The following is a 16,412-nucleotide window of genomic DNA, read 5'->3' as shown; positions in this document are numbered from 1 at the left end:
CAAAGTAGCTTAAGAAAGCATAACCCACTAATGTGTCAACATTTTAATTTTAGAAGCATAATGCCAAATTTTCAAACATAGCCTCCTACCTGGCCCTGTCAAGTATGCAGAAGCAAACAAACTTCACACTGCAATCAGGAACATGTGTGCACAAAACTGGTAGTGCCACATGCAAATGAGCACGCTACCAAGTCTAGTGATTTTATCTCAAATCTCACAATATTTGGTGTTTTGTTAAAGTCCCAGCTCTTTGAAGTCAATTGACTACATGAGACTCTCAATTTTAAGTGGGGGAAGGGAGTAAGTATCTAGTCCTTATAGTTGCAGAGAAAAGCTTGAAACGTGACTCCTACTGGTTTAAGAACCAGGAGGTAAATAAAAAGAATCCAACATACTTTTGCAGTGCCAGATTCATGATTTTTTGAATGCTTGGCAATACTGACTATGGAATGTGTATGTATAGAGAGTTCTCCTTGTTTAATGCACTAGTACTTATGCATTCAAGTACTCATTTTGCACATGGAATTGTGTTTTTTCCCCAATCAAGTGCCTGTTTCCATGGGTTTGAGCATATTCTGTCAGCACAACTTAGGTGCCCACGTTTGAGAACTTGACCACTGGGGCTCAATCTTGCCCTTACATGTGTACACAAAATCAATTATATACGTTGTGCAACAATACATAACTGCACATCTAAGAGACAGACCAAGATCTTCACCAACTGTGAGAGAGAAAAAAAATAGAGAAATGATGCTAATGGGGATCAGTATCAAGTCTTAAATTCTTAACTATGTACCCATTTGTTAATACACAATAAATAAATAAAAGTAGTAACACTTGTTGAAAACTTTGAACAACAGAATTGCCTGAAGTCTTGGTCATTCGCTATGATAGGCTAGAAAAGATGTGGTCACTAACTTGGAGGGATATATCTGCGGCGAGTACTGATGTGCTGATCTTGGACTGTAGCCACTACTTGTTATTACTGCAAAACAGAAAACAAGAGTGCAACACTTAACAAAAACAAAAATGGATTTAATTCACATACCAAAACTTTGCAGAGATAATGAATGCTAAAATATTACATTTGAAGAGTATTTAACTAAAATGGGACAACCTTTCATCAAGGCTAAACTACTACATTTTAAATATGCAAACTGAAAACATACAGTAAACTCCCAAGTAACCCAGGTTGTAAAAATAATTGTCTCCCAGTATCAGCATGCAGCACCTTTTAAATTTGATTTATATATTTCTGCATACATTTTAGAGGCATACAATTCACACATAATATTTGATCCACAAGCCAGGAAGCTGTCACTAATGGAAACTTAATTGCCATTTAAAAAAAGCTTGTGATCTAATGTATAGTATTATATAGGATTGAAAAAATTATAAAATCTCCTTTAAAAACCTGACACTTGCAAGTTTAAATACAATTTTCAAAATATTTTTTCTTTCAAGTTTGCAAAATTCACTACAAAATTCAATCATGAAAGATCAAATTGATAGCCCGGGAAAACAAATTCACCTATTTATCCTCAGATCAGTTAGAGCAAGACACTGGCGATATTTTTATTTGAAATATAAGTAAAACAAATCCCAGTTCAGTCGCCATCAACCTTTTATATGCCTATACTATTAGCAGCTGTATTCTTCCGAAAAAGCTTACAGAATGATAGTCATATCCTATTAAAATTTCCAATCAAAAGCAGCACACAAATTGGACTAATTCCAAGAATTTGGACGTTTCACTTTCCTTTAACCATCTGTCTTGACTAAGACAGATGTATTCCAAATATATGTACTCTAAAGTGTTGAACCAATCCCTTCAGAGCAAATCCATATTGAGCAAATATACAGAGTGTCTTTATTAGGCCATCTGCTGTTCATTCACTGTTCAAAAGATTAAAGTAGTACACAACGAAGCACTGGAATTTCTGTAGTCTAATCAATCATAGCTGTACTTCAAAGTATACACTTCCTGAGTTGTTCATAATGGTACTGCAAACCAACTTTTAGAATTGTATAAATGACAAATAGGTTTGGGTTCCTATATATTTTATGAAATATGATATATTTCTATATCCAAGTCTAATGAATGCCTTTAAGATCTACTGCTTTGAACACATGCAGAACTTCATAGTTTTTAAGCTATTTTAAAGATATTTAGAACATTTAGGAAAATGCAGTAGAAGGAAAAGAATTAATTCCTCTTAAATGCACATTAGGTTAGCTTGAAAACTAGGAAATATTGGACAATAATTTCTAGACCCTGTGCAATCAGTTTCAATTTGAAACTTGCACAGCATATATATCAAAGCAAACTACTTATAAAACTATAAAGGGTTCTCTCTCTTATCTGCTAAACTCCTGGAAGATAATTACTCTTCCTCACAACACCTCAATGCTCTTTATGAAGATGAAACAGTTAAACAAGATGATCTTGCAGATTCTCAGGTCAATGAACTTCAATGATCCACTAATTGCATCTCTGCAGTTTTTTGACCAGTAATGTAATTAGATTAAATATCAGGCCATTTCCCCCCCCTCTTATTTACTGAACGGTATTTTGAGAAGCGGGAGATCCAGCTAATTGACCAACTTTGAAAAACAAAACAGGTTATCGTACTACTGTAACTGGTACAAAGTAAACTTTACAACAGCTACAGTGGATGAACTGTTTTTCTTATCAAATCATTCATAGTAAAATTAGCATTTTTACAGAAAAAACGCATGATGTAATTAAACAACTCTGCACACCCATCTCTCTATTTTGTGCATTCAGAAAGACTTAAGAAAATATTCTTGAATGTGTCTTGTTTTCATATTTTCATTTCACCTTAATGACTGTACAAATAGTATTGTACTAGTAGTTTTCCTTCTTTCATGGACCTAAATTGATCTATATTGGGATAGAAAAAATATAGATGCCCAGAGTCTTTTATTTGCATATAGTTTATAATATTAGAAACCTCAACACATCACTGAATATTCTGAAGACATTGAATCATGCATGTAGCTAGGCTATGTAACCCATGTTCTATTCACTATTACTCTCATTCTCCCTTCTCAAACCCTTCTGATAGTTTGTTACACCAATTTGTATATGTTGAATTAGATTGTAAGAACTTTGGGGAACATATTTTATATATCTGTATATCACCTAGCACAAAGGGACTCTGACCCTGACCAAGTCCTCTGGGTGCTATCAAGGTTGCCTGACATTTTCGGTTATAAAAACCTGTTTTCAGCTGCTTATAACTTTGCCAAACTTTAACTGCTTGGGCTGAAAATTTCTATGCTTGATATCTATCTCAGGCTGATTATTATTATTATTTTTTTTTGAAAAAGGTCAGCCAAAATGATCCAAGAATGAGGCGAGGGAAAAAGAGTTATTTTGCCCATGTTAAAACATTCTGGGGACCTTGTCTTAGTGCCCCCATGTTTTGGAGCAGGGACTAGAAATGTGACTTTTGTGTGAGGGATGTGGTTTTGCTGTCCCTGTGAAAATCCACCAAAATTTTGCCAAGTTATAAGCCTTTGAAAAATCACAGTGCACACAGATGCAATAGTGACCTTTTAAATGTTAGTAGCTAAATTCCCTGACCATTACTCTGCAATGAGAATGATCCAGTCCAACTGTAGGTCTGGACTGCTGCAGAGCTGGGTTGGGACACCTGAAATGAGGGCAGAGAGACTCTCTCTCCTGTGCTCACAATGACCCCCTCATGGGCCCAGACAGCATGGTGGAGGAAGCTGCCTGCTTCAAGGACAGAGGGGACAAGAGCGGGAGGGGAGAAGGGGAGTAGTTTGGGGGGTGGGGAGGGAGAAAGGGAAACTGGGGCTCGGAGTTGGGGTGGGGGGAGACTGGGACCAAGAGCCAGTGTGGCAGGAGGCAGAGATAAGTAGGGAGAGTGTAGAGGGGAGGCAAATCTGAGAAGGAGCTAAGGGGTGGGGGGGAGAACTGGAACTGACTGGGCAAAGAGACTGGGGCAAGGAGGAAAAATTGGGACAGTGTCAGTGGGGATGGGGAATGAGTGTGAAATAATGTTTGGATCCCAGGGTTGGGGAGACAGATGAGTTCAGAAGTCAGACGGGGGAAATTGAGAATGGCTGGGCAAGGAGACTGGAACTGGGAGTCAGGGTGACTGGGACGAGTAGTGTGGAGGGGTGAGATTAGTACTTGCTGGGCAAGGAGAATAGTACTGGGAGTCAGGGGAGACTGGGATGACAAACTGGAGGGGTAAGACTAGGATTTGCGGGGCAAGGAATCTGGGGCTGGGATGAGTAGCCTGAGGAATGGAGCCTGGGACTGACTAGATGAGAGGAATAGGACTGGGACAAGGACCCAGGGGAGGGTAACAGACAGGAGAGGGACAGGTTGGAGGGGATGGGGCAAAAGAGGGTTATCCTTGGGGGGCCCAGGCAGACGAGTCTGTGCCCATTACAGCATACTCTCCTTCAGAGCCTTGAATGGAACCCAAGATTCTTGAGTCTCAACCTTCCTCTGCTGTCAGCAAATATTTGAGAAACCCACTGGCAGTGTGTCCCATCCCCCTCTAGTGTTGATCCACACAGAAAATGACAACCTACTACTGCTATCAGTTATTCCGGTAGCTCAAGTGGCAGAGATCTGTGTGGTGGATCTAAGGGTTCCACCTTGCTCATGACCCATGTAGGTGTAAATATGATGCCATATGATGCAATTTCTGATTTTTCAGTTTACTTGTTAAAAACCAAGGAAATTACACACAAAAAAATAAGTTAAGAACATTATTATGATTTCAAATCCAAACACTCAAAAAATAGGATATTCCAGAGTTGAAGTTGCCAGTGCAACTGTAATTCAGCCTCCTTGTTTATGTACATTCTGATACAGTGTTTACTTACGTGATACAATATTTTTTCCACAGGACCCCTGCCTCATTTAGTGCACAGGATCGACTAACTGGGGGATGAACCAGGGATGTGTAGTGATGGAGACTGTTATGTATAGAACCCCCTGATTTTTTTGTTGCAGAAGTTGGAAAGTATGGAGTGAGTGAGGCAGGGGATTGCAGGAAGATCTCTGGGTTAAGACAGCTGAATGCTGCTCTGGAGAACTAGATTCTACTGCCTCCACCACAGAGTTCTTGTGATGCAGGGCAGGGTTTGAATAGTGTGCAGAAAAAAAGGCCTGGGGCCACACATTGAACAATGAGGAAAATACAAAACATTGAAACGCTGCTCATTAAGTGAGCACTATCCATTCAGTGCACTGAATGAGGCAGGGATCCAGTGGGAAAAAGTAGTATGTGATCTTCTAATGAAAGACTGTACCATAATGCATATGCACAAGGGGGACAAACTGAGATTGTGCAGGCAAACTTAATTCTCCATTTCCTAACTTTTGAATGCTTGATTTTGTAACCATAATAATGTTCTTCAAACCCAGTTTTTTGTGTGTATAATAAATATTTACTGAAAAGGGATGAAGATGGAAAGCCTAGAAGTTGCTTGCTACTCCATTAAAATTGTTAATAATTCTCAAATTCACCTAACTTTCTAAGCAACTTAAACACAAAACTGTATGCTGAACTAACACGGCAGTCAAGGCAAATTTGTCAAAGCAAGAAAATTCGGAGTTAAACTTTCTCAGAGTCCTGCAGCCCCATGTACAGTACATTGATATTTCACAATACAGTCCTCTACAGTATCACAGAGTTTCCTGGATTGTATAAAATATTAAATACCAAAACCAATTTTTTACATATACACCATCCTATTGTAGTAGAAGTGGTACACAAAATGATTTGTCTACTTAGTTAAGCCATGCCGGGGAGAGAAATATTTTCTCAGTGGTAACTTCATAGAGCATTGGGGAATCCTCAGAGAGATTACATGGTACGTATTGTAATACCAAAGGCTGAATTAAGGGGTCTGTGAGAGTTTAACTCTAAATTTACTAGAACTGAGCGGCTTTTCTTTCACCATGAACATTAGTTTATTGAGTCTGAGATGTGACATTTCCTATTTATTTTAATATGTGGCCTTTATGCTATTTAACCTTTACTTGGCTCTAATGTAGCATATATAAGTTTGCAATTATATTATGAGATCAAAAAATTAATGACTGAAGTCAAGTTCACAGGTACTTCTGATTATAAAATAGTTCTTAAAAGTAACTAGCATGCATGCTTGCTGGCAAGTTTCGTCCCAGTGTGATTTCAAAGAGTCAAAATGTTAACCTTTGAAAATGAGGATTTATTATAGAATCATCTATACAATCTCAACTGTCATTACACTATAAACCCAATCCTGCCCTGGTATATACCACCGAGCAGTCTGTCTGTTCATCACTTCCAGTGTTCAATAAGGTCACTAAGCAGTGGTGGATACACTACATTCTGCAGGGCTTGTTCAGCCTCCTTCTCAGCTCCAATGAACTGCCTATTGTCTACTGTCTGTAAGTCAGGAAAATAGGATGTAACACAGTTGAATACCCCAAGCAAAGACAGTACACAATGGTGGAGACTCAGACTGGTCTCAGCACTGGGAGTTCATCAGTCACTTCACTCTGGCCTCAGTTCAGGAAAGCTTTTAAACACATGCTTAAGTCCATCCTTACTCAACAAAGCATTTAACAGCACACATAAGTTTAAGCATTGATTAAGTCCCTTTAATGGGGCTTAAGTGTATGTTTAAGTGCTGAATCAGGGTTCCCAAGAGTAGGATATACTCCTCACTGTGGTCTGATGTCACCTACTTATATCTATTCATGTAAATTTAACAGATTAGATGGTTTCAACTCACAGACCTGAGCATTTTATCAATCCACAGAATTTTTTCCACTTCCTCTTCACCCTCCCACACATATCCCCTTGCTGGAGCTGGCTATCTCTGGCTGCCAAGTCTGCATCCATAGGGAACCTTTGCTCCAGAAGAGGGGATGCCTCATGATGGATTTAATTGTTTTAAAAACTATAGGGTAACACTGACATTATGACCTTCTCAGGTGGTGGGGTGTTCAGAATGGCTGGTACTTGTCACAGGAACATCTTGCTGCTTTAACAACAATTAGATCCACTGTATTCACCTTCCCCTTAAGCCAGGATCCCCCATGACTGCAAATTTGGCAGCCTGGTTTGACCAGCTTTGTGGCATAGATGCTAAACAAAAAAAAACATATGGAAAAAAGTATCTCTCTGATTGTTTCAGCTGGTATATTTGGAAAGTTACCTGCAGCTGCCATAAAAAAACAAAACAAAACACATGCACACATCCTGAAATAGTGGCAAGGTAGCACCTCAGATAAAATAGCTACAATTCAAACTAAAACATAATAAAACAACACATTAAAAGCTCTGCTTTCACTCCCCCCCGCCCCGATAAGCAGCTATGTGCACATACTACTCCCTCATAATTGGCCCCACACCTCTAGCTGGTGACTGACGAAGTCTGTACCATGGTCAGAGGGGCTGCATTTCTTCCCTCCTGATAGTGCTTTCCCCTCAATCATTTTGTATCTGACTCTGTGACCCAAGATGGGGAAGTAGACTCATGTTTTACTTTAATACATAGGCACTAAGATTTTTTAAAATGAGTGCCTACATGTAGATTCCCAGGTTCATTGCAGCCACCTAAGTAAGTGGTCTGATTTTCAAAAATGCAGAACACCCTTCACCCTCTTGAAGTTCATGGTAGCTGCTGGGTGCTCAACACTGGAAAATCAGGCCCTTATTTAGGTGCCTAAATATGGATTTAGTAATATAACTCTAACCATCCCTTCCTGAAATTCTTGCCCGAGACTTTTCAATACACAGAGTAAAGCCCAGATTTCTTAAATATACAGTATGGGTCAACAAAGGTACACTACCAATACAAAATCACAATTATTTCTGCTGGTGGTAAATTTTTCAACTAATTGCTTTTTTTGTCTAAAAAAATTCTGATTTGGCAAAACCAAAACTGTCCATGAAACAGAGTCCATTTTGACAATCTCTAAAAAAAAAGTTGAAAAAAGTTTTTAAGTTGTCTAAATGGTATGTTTTAACCTCTTTTAGACAAAAAAAATTCAGTTTTCCTGAGTGAAATGACTTTTTGTTTCAAAATTTAAGCTAATTAGACAAAGACAAGGCTAAAAAAAGAAAAACTAAACATTTTGGAATTATTTAACAAAAAGTTTCAGCTGACCTGAACCTTCATATTGTATCCACATATCTTTTGGAAACAGCCCTGGGGACATATTACATTCAGTAACAAAGTTAACTTATTCTCAGCCTGCTGTAAGCACCATGATAACTCAGACATAATGGGCATGATCCAAAGCCTACTGAAGTCAATGGGGAGTTTTCGTTGACTTCTACTGGCTTCTGTGTGCTTTGGATTAGGCCCAAAGATGTTTATAGGTACATTATTATTCTCTTCTCTGCATTAATATGACCAAGATCCAATGTTGTGTTATAATGCAAGCAATATGTACTTTCTTGTACTTCAGTAACCTTTAATACTTTTCAGGCAGCTACTTACAATAATGTTTTGTGTTTTTTTTCAAAAGTCAACTGGGAAGATAAGATTATTTATATTGAATCAAACAGATACTTTATATTTAGACCCATGGATAAGATAGTTTAGGGCAGCCTCATCAGCTAATGTGCACTATTGGAGTGAAGTTTAGGATTACTAAAGCAATACAACCCCCCCCCCCCGATACTTAAAGCAATACAGCCTTCAGATTTACATTTTATAAATTCTAATTGCTAATACTAATACAATCTAATTTTATCTCATTCCTGCTGATATTATATGAGCCTACAAACTAAAAAAATGCTACAGTATGTGACCATTGTTAAATATTCTTGCACACAAGAATAGTTGTAGTAAATATGTTTCTTAAGAACACAGCTGATGAGAACTGCAAGTTAAGGTGTTTTCAAAAAAGGTATTATTACTTTTTGGTATTAAAGCCTAATTTATAACTTTATAACTTTCACAGTTTAAGAGGTGTCCTCCATGCACTGACATGTTCATTAGTGAAAGTTACCAATGCTACATTAGTGTGTATCTCATAACATGTGATCTTATTATGGCTTTACCTGACCCAGTAAAAGTGTCAAGCGATCCATCTCCAGTTGTGGTGGTGGTGGTTGTTTCACTGCTGTTCATGGGCTCTGTTTTGACTGCAAGAAGAGACACTACACATAGAAGAATAAGTAGACATGAGATTTTACTTCTAAATTTACATCAGAGACCTCATGCCAGTGTCACGAGTGGCAGTCCAGCTAGAACAGACATGCGATTGAAAAGTTTAGAATTTTATGAGAACAGTCTGCTACTGCACTTTCTGAAATGGCCACACATGCATCTATTTATGTCTCTATTTGAAAGACTGCTATAATTATCTGGATTAATATCAATCTAAATCTAATTGATTCTAGCAATTCCCCAAAACTAGTGGACAGGAAGGAGAGGAGAGTATATAGCACATAAAAAATAGTTATGCTTGAGAACCAATACAATATGTTTTTGTTCTCTTCCAGCAGCATATTGCTTTCACAGTGCAAGCTTTCTGCCACCCCCAAACCAGTGTGTTTTTCTACCTCAAAGCTAACCCACACTGAAATTGGTGACTTATTCTCCCCAAAGGAAAAAAGAAAAGAAAAGAAAAGAACTATAGGCAGTGCACAAATGATAGCCATGAAAATCCAGCTTCTAATTAATGTACTAAGAAATAATTATACAACATAGACTTCCGCTTTTATTAGAGGCTAAGCTGCACTAGGAAAATAAAAAATTATAGCTGCACCACAATTACATTCAGAACACTCGTACTGTTAGGTAGATGTGCATATTTACAGCATATATTAGTTGCCAGTTGATAAATACTGGGGGCCTGATTTTCATTTACGTGAAGGCTCTTTTACACAGCCAGAACAGTATAAAGGGGCTAAGTACAAATGAGAATCAGGCCTTGTATGTTTTACTACACATGTGGTATATCATGCATTTTAATTCTAAGAACAAAAAAGTCTGGAATTTTCAAAGAAGATTAAAGGCTTACACTGGGAAATTTACCAGCAGAACAATAGCGTTATAATTATACCATGTATTGTTCGGCTGATCAATTTCGCCATATTTACAAGTCCTAAGTGAATTGGGGAATTAACTCTCTTAAGCCTGGTCTACACTGGGGGGGGGGGAGGGAGAGGGGGAATCGATCTAAGATACGCAACTTCAGCTACAAGAATAGCGTAGCTGAAGTTGATGTATCTTAGATCAACTTAGAATCACTTACTTCGCGTTCTCGTGGCGTGGGATCGAGGGCTGCCGCTCCCCCATCGACTTTGCTTCTGCCTCTCGTCAAGCTGGAGTTCAGCAGTCGACAGGAGAGTGATCGGGGATCGATTTATCGCGTCTACACTACACGCAATAAATCGATCCCCGATAGATCGATCGCCACCCGCCGATCCAGCGGGTAGTGTAGACATACCCTTAGGCCCCTTTCAAAATCTCAGCCAAATTCTTTGGTGGTTTTTACCTGAACAAGCTATGAGGTCTATTATAGCTATTTGAAATTACACACACCTGCCTTTGTCCCCCATCCATAATGGATCTTTCATAGGCAAATGGGTGAGTTGGGTGATTGATACTTAACAGTAACACTACAGACAATACATGACCGCACATGAAATATGGGTGGAATTTGGGGCATTGTGTATACATGCAAATTTCAAACAAGGACTGTGGAAATTAACTTTTTGATTATTTATGGGAATTATGTAAATCTTAATATGTAAAATGTGAATTTTACAGGATGCCAACAAATGGGCAGCCTGAACAAATGCAGTGTGGCTTCACAGTGTAGGATGGGAGAGATAGGTCAAAATAGTTTACTCCTATCAATGGTCCTCCTATTCTCCACTGCACGCTCCTGGAAAACAGGGTCATGGAGATTGCTCTGCACATGTCAAGGTTAGGGATATCCATTTAAGTGCCCAAAAGAAAGAATTACTTCTTCAGAAGGCCACTGAAATTGTTCCACAGCACCAGAAAAAAAAATCAACAGCAGCAACGTATTTTTAAACCAAATCCTATGTTTCACCACATCTCTGTCCTAAGATAATTTCCAAGAGATGGAGGGTTAAAATATAAATGTGGAAATGGACTGACTTTTCTTTGCACTGATAATAAATAGCTTTTGCAATGAGAAAGCAGTTGGAACAAAAAGAGATGTATGCCAAAATTTGGGGAATGTGTTTTTATACTAAATACAATACACATGAGAAATTAAGGAAAGCTTTTCTCCATAAGACAAAGATTGTCCTGCATTGCTGCTAATGAAACCTAGGGCTATCTGCTGCATAAATGACAGTTGTGCTGTCAAAGGGAACACTTTTTACTGACTTGATTGTGAAGAGGCTCAGGCCTTGCACCTCTGTCTCTACATATATCAGAAAGTATGCAGCTTGCTAATTTGGTCTTCTTTGCAGTCTCTGTTCCCTTTATGACTGCCACAATCTCCTCTTCTCCATCACAGTAGTCTATGACTACCTCAAATTCTTTAATGTATTTATTCTCACAACACCCCTGCAAAGTAGGGAAGTGCTATTAACCCAGCTCTACAGATGGAAAACTGAGGCACAGAGATCCTAAGTTCTTTGCCAAGGTCACACACAGACTCAGTAGTGGAGCAGGGAATTCAACCCACGTCTCCCAAGTCCTAGGTTAATGCCCTAGCCAATGGACTATCATTCTTCTCTTGTAGCTAGATTGATAGATATTCAGGAAAGCACTTTAGTATGTGCTTAATTGCTTTACTGAATTGGGGCCTAAATACTGAGTTGAAAAGTATTGTACTGAACTATCCCTACCTCCAATCATTGTGATGTGCAGCACACTTTCCTGGGCACAAATATTCACCAAGTTTTCCTCTCCTTGTCAAACAATCACTCGCCCCCAACTCTCAAATTAATTTAATTTGATAGAAAACACCGAGTTAGAATTACATTTTGTCAACAAAACATATGGAAAATATCTTTTGAGATATCCTTGATTTTAAACAGCTCTAGTCTATTACATTCAGATTTTATCAGAGTAAGGAAGTCATTTGCATGGCTAGACTTTTGGAATACTGCCCTTATTTTTCATGTTGCACATAATTAAACCATGAAAAAACAGCATTAAACTAACCAAAAACCAGTTTAACTTCAAAAGAAAAAAAAAGCAATAAAATTTAAAGTTGAGATCAAAATATAAGCTCACACCATTTAAACACACACTGTTTTGCCTAGGTTTTGTAGCACATATAACACAGTGTGTGGCATCACGTAATGTTCTGACACTGCTACAATATCTATCCTAGTAAGGGGAGCAGGGTGACTTAAAAATTTGAATTACAGTGTGTAGCCCAAAGAAATTGTGTCAAGCACCAAATGGTCCGAGGTCAGCCACGACCAGTTGGGACGTAAATGGTCAAGGAAAAAGCAGGGGTGTGGATCCTGGGCAGTGGCTGGGGCACCGTCCTTGGGCACATCCTCAAAATGCCCATTTCTGGCTGCCCTGGTCTCTGGAGGGGCCAGGCTGGGCCGAAGAGCGGGAAGATGAAGGGTGGCATCGCTTAAACCCCTTGTTATTCTCCTTCTCTCTGTAGGAGTTGGACTGGGGGACACCCCATGATCTTGATGGAGGCAGAGAAAGCGGAGGCCGGAATGGCTTTCTACCCTGTTGAGGAGTGTGCAGGCCCAAGGACCGGAGGGTGGCACGGGAGTCATTAAGACTGTGAAGCTGTGCATTGGTCTGAGAAGAGCCCTGCTCCCTCAAACGGGAGATCCTGCAGGGCAGTCTGCATCTCTTGGGTCAGCCCGGAGGACTGTAACCAGGAGCTGTGCCTCATGACCACCGCAGAGGAGACCACCCTGGCCACCGAGTCTGTAACGTCTCAGGCCATCTGAAGGCCACTTCTCGCCACCGCTTTGCCCTCATCCACTAATAGCAAACTCCTGGGCTTGGTCCTGTGGAAGGCCCTGCTTGAACTTGCTGATGGAGTCCCACAGGTTGAAGTTGTACCTGCCTAGCAGGGCCTGATGATTAGACACCCAAAACTGCAGCTAGCTGTTGAATAAATTTTTCTGCCATATAAGTCCAGTCTCTTGGTGTCTTTATTTTTGGGTTTGCCACTGGCCTGGCCTTGCCTGTCCCTTTCGTTGACGACAGACACTACCAGAGACCCTGCAGGAAGGTGGGTGTACAGATATTCAAATCGCTTTGCTGGGACATAATATTTATTTTCCGCTTTCTTGGAGGCAGGCGGAATGGAGGAGCGGGTCTGACACACAGACTCGGCAATTTTAAGGACCCCTGGGTGGACGGGCAATGCGACCCAGGCTGGGGTGGAAGAGAGTATGACATTGAAGAGGTCGTCGGACTACTCCTCTAGCTCCTCGACCTCAAAGTTCAGGTTAGCAGCCACCCTTTAGAGCAGGGCCTGGTGCTCCTTGAAATCATTAGGGGGGACTGCTCGCTTGCGAGGGGCCTGCCACCGCCTCGTCTGGGGATGACGAAGATGACTGTACCACAGGGGGAAGGGCAGCTTCCCCTTGCTTGTCTGGGGATGGCTCTTTGGGTGTCGGGGCCCACTGCAACGCTCCTGTGTCGGACTCAGCAGCGTGCTCCGATGCTGGTGCTGGCTGGGCTGGAGGGAGTTTGTCCGATGCGACCTGAGAGGAATGGTGGGAGTACAGGACAGGTATGATGGGTACACCCTATAGGCTCCAGTACTGCCACTGGGTGGGCCACTGCCCCTGCTGCCATGCTGACAGGGCCGTCTCGCACGTCGTCGGTGATTTGGCTCTCCTAGGTGAGGGGCTGAACTCTCCCTCCAGCTCGGACCACTGTAGATGCTGGAGTCTGTCATCTGACCCTTGTCAGCAAACAGTAAGGAAAGGGCGAGGAACGGTGCCTGCATGACCAGGAACAATCCCGCACTGAGGGGGATTGATGCTGTTGTGGGGGGGGGACTGCCTAGGCGATGGGGATCTGTACTGTGGTGATCTCTGGTCGGAGGCCCGGCGGTACTGCAGGGATAGGCGTCATGACTCGGGTGTCCTGTGCTTCGTAGGTGGCGACCTTGGTGTTAGAGACCTGAGTCTTCTACCCAGAGACTGAGGCTGTGGCGCCGGGATACTAGGCCGTGGTGATGGGGATCGACACCTGCAGTTCGGGGACGCTCCGTTGCTCTAGTGGGAGGTCCCATAACCGGCTTGCCCTTAGAGGTCTGGGCCTTAACGTGGTCCATCGACTGGTTTGACCTCTGTGATGCTGGCTGGCCTACTTGGTCCTTGGCTGCCGGGGCCACCTCAGGCACAGGAGGCCCTACTAGGGGCCAGGATCCCCTGCCGCTCCTGGGAGTCAGATGCCTGGCTGGACTAGGGGGTCTGACCACAGCGGTACCCCTGTGTAGCTCCAGGGCAGGCATGTAGCTTAACACAGGTACTTTGCCCAACTCCCCCCTGTCCTGCGGTGCTGACGGGCCCTTGGGCTTCAGCTGCTTCTTAGGCCCCGGCGAGGGGAAACGGTGCTGGGCAAGTTCCGGTGCCAGCATTGCACTGCGCACCAACGCCAAAGTGCTAGGCGTGGAGTCCGATCGGAAGGGGTCCAAGGCAGGACGAAGCGCAGCCTCCAGGAGGATGGCCCTTAAGCAGATATCCCGCTCATTTTGAGTTCAAGGACGAAAGTTTTTGCAGATCCTGAACTTGTCTTTTCTGTGTGATTCCCCCAAACACTTCAAACAGCTATCATGGGGGTCAGTAATGGGCATCGGTTGGGTACATGATGAACATGGCTTGAAGCCTGGGGAACAGGGCATGCCCTGCTCTGTGGCGAAGTCCCAGCTGGGACTCTAACTACTAAAACTATTATCTAATACTTAACTTAATGGTCAAACTAAATACCTAAGAACTGACTATAAAGGAGACAGAACAATGGGCTGAAAGAACCGCTAACGCTCTCGAAATGCAAGACAAGGCGCTCCGACCAACTGTCATGGGCGGTAAGAAGAAACTTGGAGGGTGTAGCGTCGTTAGCGCCTGATATACCGATGCATGAGTGCAGCACTCAAGGGGGTGACACAGCTGACCCTATGGATCCACTAAGGCAAAAGTCTTCAACAACTGTGCACATGGGTACATACACACCTAAAATGGAATCGACATGACTAAGCACTCCAAGAAGAACTAATGAGCTGCAAAGTTTCATTTTTTAACAACGAAGCTATATTTTAATGACTGAGAATGCAAAATGGTATAATCAGATGGGCTGCAGATTCTACTACTGTTCTCCTCCCCTATACAGTAGAACTTCAGAGTTACAAATTGACTGGTCAACCACCCACCTCATTTGGAACTGGAAGCATGTAAGTAGGGAGCGGAGAGGGAAAAAAAGAAATTACTACATAGTACAGTTCTGTGTTGAACGTAAACTACTAAAATAAATAAAGGGAAAGTTTAAAAAAAGATGTCAATGTAAGGAAATTGTTTCTGTGCTTGTTTCATTTAAATTAAGATGGTTAAAAGGCAGCATTTTTCTTCTGCATAGTAAAGCTGTATTAAGTCAATGTTCAATTGTAAACTTTTGAAAGAACAATCATACATTTTGTTCAGAGTTATGAACAACCTCCATTCCCGAGGTGTTTGTAACTCTGAGGTTCTACTGCACTTGAAAGCGACCACAGATCAGGGAAAGGAGGGGCCAACGAGAACAGGTGAGTATGGATCCTTTAAAGGATCAGTTCAGAGAGATGTCCAAGACAGTTAATCAGATGTCTGATGCTCTCCTTTCACTTAACATCCAAGCCCTAGGACTTTCCTAGAAATCCTTAAATTGCTGTGGGGGATCCCAATGATAATGGAGAGAAGTAGCTGACAGGCAGTGAGGATGTCACTCAAAGACCAATGGAAAATGACAGGATACACAAAGTATCTCCCGAAACCAGCAGCAGGGGGTTGGAAAAAAGTCAGGATAGCCAAGCAGCCTTTCCAGTTAGGGTGGGATGCTATACACTGACTGCAATGGGAGAAGCAGCCTGTGACACCAGTGCAAGACATCTCACTACAGAGGCCAGGAGCAACCAAGGAAGGGTACATGCTGGGCTGGGTTATCATTAGCTGGGACCTGATCGAGTGCTAACTGGGCTGGCAGAGAAAGACAGTTACAGAACATTTGAGGTTGATGGGAGTGAGAAAAACACATGAAGGGAACAGACCAAGAGCAGCCATGCACATCCGATGTCATAATTCAATAGGTGTGGCAAATACACTATCACACACAGTTTGCCAAGCAAATACTATGCAACCACAGATGCAGCGAGGCAGTGGGAACACCACATAGAGAGGCCCCACCAACAAGACACAAAGATCTAAAAGGCATAGGACTAG

At 41.7% G+C, this 16,412-nt stretch overlaps 1 protein-coding gene across 5 annotated transcripts in view; it reads right to left on the bottom strand.

The window, feature by feature from the left end:
• The window catches only part of EYA4 (EYA transcriptional coactivator and phosphatase 4), a 217,248-nt gene that overhangs the window by 46,644 nt on the left and 154,192 nt on the right, over positions 1 to 16,412 (bottom strand). For 3 of the 5 annotated variants that reach the window (XM_065400312.1, XM_065400313.1, XM_065400314.1), the window contains 2 exons: positions 9,078 to 9,161; positions 919 to 985 (listed from right to left, as the gene is read on the bottom strand). In XM_065400312.1, coding sequence (XP_065256384.1) covers positions 919 to 985; positions 9,078 to 9,161 — 151 coding nt within the window. Of the gene's footprint in view, positions 1 to 918; positions 986 to 9,077; positions 9,177 to 16,412 lie in introns of those variants that run through there. The other 2 variants (XM_065400311.1, XM_065400316.1) reach the window with 2 other exon arrangements.

The sequence above is a fragment of the Emys orbicularis genome, chromosome 3 (genome assembly GCF_028017835.1).
Source record: "Emys orbicularis isolate rEmyOrb1 chromosome 3, rEmyOrb1.hap1, whole genome shotgun sequence".
NCBI lineage: Eukaryota > Metazoa > Chordata > Testudines > Emydidae > Emys > Emys orbicularis.
Note: the sequence above shows the minus strand (reverse complement) of the source record. Positions and strands in the feature narration are given on the sequence as shown.